The 6,000-nt window shown below is 47.6% G+C and overlaps 1 protein-coding gene across 1 annotated transcript in view; it reads right to left on the reverse strand.

Moving 5' to 3' along the window:
• Positions 1-5,574, reverse strand: part of LOC105283919 (protein Wnt-7b) — a 70,201-nt gene extending 64,627 nt beyond the window's left edge. Inside the window, exon 1 of the mRNA XM_011347053.3 lies at positions 4,668-5,574. Within this exon, the coding sequence (XP_011345355.1) occupies positions 4,668-4,696 (29 nt within the window). The 5' untranslated portion in view covers positions 4,697-5,574. The remainder of the gene's footprint in view (positions 1-4,667) is intronic.
• Between the last annotated feature and the right edge of the window lie 426 nt (positions 5,575-6,000).

The following is a 6,000-nucleotide window of genomic DNA, read 5'->3' on the forward strand; positions in this document are numbered from 1 at the left end:
TTGTTCATAGAAAAATGAGAACAGAACAAAGTACGTTGCTATAATGTTACGCGCGAGACCATAACGAGCGATACACATCCGCTTGCGAAAGTTTGATCCTATCGCGTGCATCTATTTTGTTTCGTGGGTAGATCAATCGAGATCGAGATCGGTTCGAGGTGGACTTGATGTATGAAGGGTGTGCGCTACGCGATTGCTGCTCGCACATCGACGCGCTGAAGAAAGTGCTCCGATGTACCGCGTGGACAATCCTTGCGATGTGACCTTGTCGCCTCTGTATCGAAGAAGGAAATTTTAAAGGTGCAATCGTCGCGTCGAACGAACAGAGCGAATCGATCATTAAAGTTCATTAACGTCGAGAATTCGCGTCGAGTATATGACCGGTGTTTAGTGAAAAGAGAGCCGAAAGTAAGATAATTGTTTATAATAAACAAGGGAGGAGACCAGTCATTCTTTATCTTCCACTTTTTTTCTTCCTTTTTCCTTTAGGTCTGACAATCAGGAAAGTTCTCGGTGCCGCCTGGGCTGTTCGTGACATTGGAAATTAGTATGTTGCACTCTCAGCAATTTTCTGGTCTTTTATAGTCTCGTGGCATGCGAAATACGAACGTGGTCAATATAATATACACGTATATAATATACATACGTATATACGCGTGTTGGGCAAAGTATATACACGCGGGCGATGAGAATTTTATTCAGAGGATGGATCTCAAGTCCCGCTTGTATAGACTCGCAGTTCCCTTTGCTTTTCGAGGAAACAAGCGTGCCGCATAACAACCAGGGGGGCCCTTGAGCGAATTCCATTAATTATATATCATTATGTCGTAATTGTACGCCATATGTTTTCGGTTTTAAGAGGGTCTCGACGAGTCGCTCGTTCGTACATGCTCCGTACGATCCGACGCTATCAAGACGCCAGAGAGAAAAAAGATAAGGTGACTGCCACGACCCCCGGCAACGTCGTACGAAATACGCGAGTGTTTGGAAAGAGGATGCGATCCTGACGGTGATCTGGGACGAGATCATTTTTTGGCCGAAGCATCGCTTATTTCACGTACGTGTTGCCTTCGTTCGTGTCTTATCAATCGCAGATCTCGTCATTTCTCTTTTTTGAAAATTCTAAAATTACGTGTGATTATCTGGTAAAAATTGGACGTGTACAATGCGACGCCGTTATAGCGATGCGGTTCGTAACAATACTGTATCATTTGTATAGCTGTGTCGTGCGAGCCGGACAAACGGCCGGAAATATGGTCTGGCTGACGCAGAGTGACGCATTCGACGGTGAACCAGGTGAAAAAAAACGCAGTTGTGGATTAAATTCTTTTTATATGAATACCTATGAATCGCTCCGTAAAATTACCTACGATTCTTTAGAACGTGCTATGCGTATTATTGTTCAATTAAGCGATCGGCGATACGATCGGCGTCGTGCCGGAAGCCGCATTCCGTCACAATCGCGGATATAATTAAACGCGAGTAAAGAATGCTGACAATGAGGGCTTCCCGTGAATTCCTGTCTTACGCTTGCCTCGTTCATTCGCTCGCTCGTTGGTCCTCTTCGTGCGTCTTTCGACGCGCGAGTATGTGCAGGCAGCAGATGGACACCGTAAAAATGTTTACAGCCCACCGTGAATTTCGAGAGCGCAGTTTTCACGCTGTAGCGTTTTAATGGAACATCATTAGCTTTACGATATAGCGAGTAATTTATATCGCCATTTAATTAACGACGCTTTATACGGACAATGCGAATGTAATAATGCTGTCACCCGTGTCGCAACATGTCACGAGCCTCACGATGCTGCGCGTTCTTCTCGCGTCGAGCGGATTCCACAAACGCATGAGATATTGCACTTGGCCTTAAATTCCCAGTAAGCCGTTGGGATATATCATTCCTTTAATCATTCAATCGTTGCCGACGAGTATCAATCTCTTTGCTTTTGATGCCGCGTTCTCTAAACCATTCTTCCATTCTCATTACCACTATAATAAAATTCCACCTACGAACTAACTGCGGCAAAGTTCAAGAGTTTTTTTTCGTCCCATCCATAGATAAATTACCTGAAGATCTCTAAACCGTACAAGGTTGAAGACCCTACGCCCGTGTTAGGTCATTTATGACTCCATTATTCGTCGGACGAATCGGTGGTCGAAATGAAGGTACGAACATCCGAAATTATTAAGACGAATAGCCTGTGGTCCCTTCTAACTCGTTAGATTTCTTGAAAAGCCTTGAAAAAAAGAAATGGAAAACCGTTGAAGTACAAATCGAGGAACAAAAATTACAAAGCGTACAGTTCCAGGTAAAAAATCATCTGTAAGTTAAATTACTTCTTTCTTGTAGACATTTTTTCATAATTTTTTTATAAATTTAAAAAAAGCAATCAGCAATAATTAAAGTCTTGTAAAAGAGAAAATCTTTTCTTATAAAATTTCGATTCGCTTAAATGTTCGCGTAAGATAACGTCCCAAATAGAGTAAACACGTTTCTTTCACGCTGTCGTTGCTAAGAGAGAGAGAGAGAGAGAGAGAGAGAGAGCTCGAAAGGGCCTACCCCAATCTTTTATATCTCGGTGGGTACAATGCCGTCGACAGGCCAAAACTGGCTAGCCTGTGTAGAAGACATTGTAACTCGGCAAACATCTGCTCGAAATACAAACCGCTAATAGAAACGCACAAAGAGATATCACGGAGGGAAGAAAAGGTGACAAAAAATATAGGGGAAGCAGAGAAATCCGAACGAAGATGATGCGAACAGACCTGTCTAGGATGTAACGAAAGAAGGGGAACAACGGAGTGTAATTGAGAAATTCATCTTGAAAAGGACTTATGACTAATAGAAGCAAAATTTAATTTTGCATAATACAAAAAGACAAAAAATAGAGAAAAAGAAAGAAGGCACTATGTTAATCATAACAGTTGAATATTGATTGCTAATGTAAAACAAGATATTTTAAATCACGTTTGAAAGTTCAATCCGGAAAGCGTTATCCATAAAAGCTCGCTCTACGCTCTGTCTCTTGTCGGAAATCGCGTTCTCATAAATCAAACGCTGACAAAAGCGTGGATTTTATGCATTTCCCACCCGGAAATGTGTGATTGCTGCGCATACGGGTCCAATTCCAGGTGCAAACATCGCTTTTAATATTGGCGATCTCGCGGAGCACGGAGAGGAGAAAGAAAGGGTGGAAAAGACTTTTCTTTCTCGCGCTCTTAGTCATTGGTTGCTAACGCAGGCACAGGAGCAACTCCTTTCTAGCGTGGGTCGACTGAGAGCGTTTAATAGGAAGCAACGAGCAACAGGTACAAGCGAGCTCGCTTAGGTTACGCCCATTTCGACTCGCGCTTCTCATCGTACGGTCGCTATTTTCTCTTTATTGGCGTGGCTTTCCTCCCTTCTACGATCTTTCTCGCCGACCGGAAAGTGCCGTCATGATCCCGCGTTCAGAACCGGCGTAATATTGCGATAATCTCAGCTCGATCGGGTGAGACCAAAGCTGGAAAGCCGGAACGGTATATGATTACATGTTCAGCGCTCGTGGAGTCTAATTTTGTAACGTTGAATAATCGTTAAATCGTCTTTAATACGTCTTCAATGATAACGTAAATCGATCCTGAGGATTGATGGAATCATTGTCAATAGAATAACATGAATATCTTCATGATAGGGAAGGGCCGAAACGAGCATTTTCTTTAAATCAAATTATTCGGAACACAAGATACTTGGATCACATTTTCCGCGTCATTTTCTTCACGTCTTTCAGCGTCCGATCGATACGAGGGATCATCGGCTGTTACGGGTTCTCGCGGTAGGTGCCCTCGTGAGACGAAACTAATTTTCCACCAGCAACGACCGCCACGTTGATTGTTTCGTTTTACCGACGACTCTCGGGTGGCAGAGAAAGAGAAGACGAACTGACGAACTGCGAGGGGAAAGAGAAAGAAGAAACTTTAAGGAGCGAACGAAACGGAGGCCCATGATGGGCTCTGGGGATCTCTTTAAAGTGCCGCGGTCTTCCGATAATTAGAGGGCAGCCATTGTTACACCGAGGCTCTCGGACAGAAGGAAGACAGAGTCAACGGGGGGCTGCGGAGACGATCGAGAGACGAGGAGAGAAGGTCGGGCGGAGAGGTGGCCGCAGACGGCGAAACGAGATGCGAGAGTCTCACCGGAGAGCGGTGAAAAAAGCCCCGGCCTACCCGGCTACGGAAATACATGATTTTAAGAGCCGCCACGCGATGGAGACGGTAAACGACGTGAGTGAAATCGAAAGAGGAGCAACACGAGCGCGGAGACGCGAGGAGATCGTGAGAACGGGCGAGAATGACGGCGTCGAAAGCAAGCAAGCGCGCCTCAGGCTGGACCAGGACGACCGGGATACCGCGCGAGGCGCACATTTCTCGAGATAAGTGATTTAACGCTTTTGCGAGATGCCAGGGACGCTCGAGCGCTCGCGATAATGACGTAATTTGGCGCAGACTCCGGCCATCTGATAATTACGAGCGCGATACACGTGCGCTCGACGCTTGCCACGTACATATACGCACAATGTGACGATGAGGCTGTTCAGTCTACGACTATTATCCACTCGATTCGCATGCCGAGTGCGCGAAACGTGAATTCGCGCGTGTACGTTTCGAAAATCAAGTTTAACGAGACTTACCTTAAGAGCAAGTATCGAATCTCCCTCATTATGCTGTGTCGCGATTAAGGAACCGTCGCGTCTTCCATCACGAGCAACAAAATCGTTTCGGTCCGCTTGAGGATAGGAACGTGTTCGGATATGTAATGACACCATCCGACGGATCACATTGACAGGCAATTAAGCGTGTCCGCCGTTTTCATAAATCATCGCTGTCGCTCCTTAACGGCGTGATACAAATTGGGGCACTTGGTCCCGTCTGATAGCGACGACGACGCTTTCTCCTCGAAGAGTATCACCGGATACGCGTTGGGCCCTCTACGTCACGTCACGTCACATCACCAAGACGGGGATCTCGGGAAGAGCAAACATTCTCCAGAGATGAATTCCGGCGTCGTAATTCAGTGAATCGGTGCGTGATACCTCTGACAAATCGCGTCACTCGCCTTCCTTCTGAAAAAAGCAGCGGCGAAAGGAGACGGATTTTCCGAAAGTCATTGCCGGATGACTGGCATTCGCATTCGATTTCGCAATCGAGCCGCTCGAGTTGCCGTCTTTCCAACGTGCCCCGGCACTTTTGTGCTCGGTAGACGGTGAAAACACTGCGCGTATATCCGGAACACGTCGCGAAACGCGTTGTCACGTTGGCTATTGTTCCCGTGCACACCGCGTCAAACGTACGCGCGACGTGCGTCGCGTCGAGGAGAGCCGCATCGGCATCGGCATCGGCCGCCAGATCGGCCAATTGCTGGGCAATTATGATCCCTGCGGTTGATTATCTCCGCGGTGAGGATGTCCCCCGGGTAAAAGAAGGCCGCATCTGCGAGGTTGGGAGGTGCGACTCAGCATGGTGAAGGCGACGCGACGGATGAGATTCCGCCGCGTTAAGCGCGGCGGCGAGGGCGACGCTTCTCGCGGACGGGACCTCGGAGTCTCCTCGGCTGCATGATAATTGGCCCAGGTCCCAGCCACTGTTTCTCTGATAACAGGTTCTCCGGTTTCGGTGCACCGTATCGCGCGCATGCGTCTCCAGCCCCCTCCTGCTCCCCCCGTGGACGTCTCTTCTCTTCTTTGAGAGGTCGTAAAGATAATACCCACATGCTAGCCCCGGCAGCATCAGCGCGGAAAATTTATCCAGATTCCATTTCAATGGAGATCGCTCGGTGCGATTAATTAACTCGATGGACGGCCGCGGGATCGCAGCGGCCATCATGGGGGCTGGTTGCCGAGTCCCGCTCACGGACGTCGGATCCTATTGTCGTTGTTTATGTTGCTACCCGCCGTACCCGTCGTACCCGTCACTCCCGAGGAATCAACGCGAGGCTCCTCCATTCACGTGGGGTAATTAGAGCGG

Source organism: Ooceraea biroi, chromosome 4 (genome assembly GCF_003672135.1).
Source record: "Ooceraea biroi isolate clonal line C1 chromosome 4, Obir_v5.4, whole genome shotgun sequence".
In the NCBI taxonomy this organism is placed as follows: Eukaryota; Metazoa; Arthropoda; class Insecta; order Hymenoptera; family Formicidae; genus Ooceraea; species Ooceraea biroi.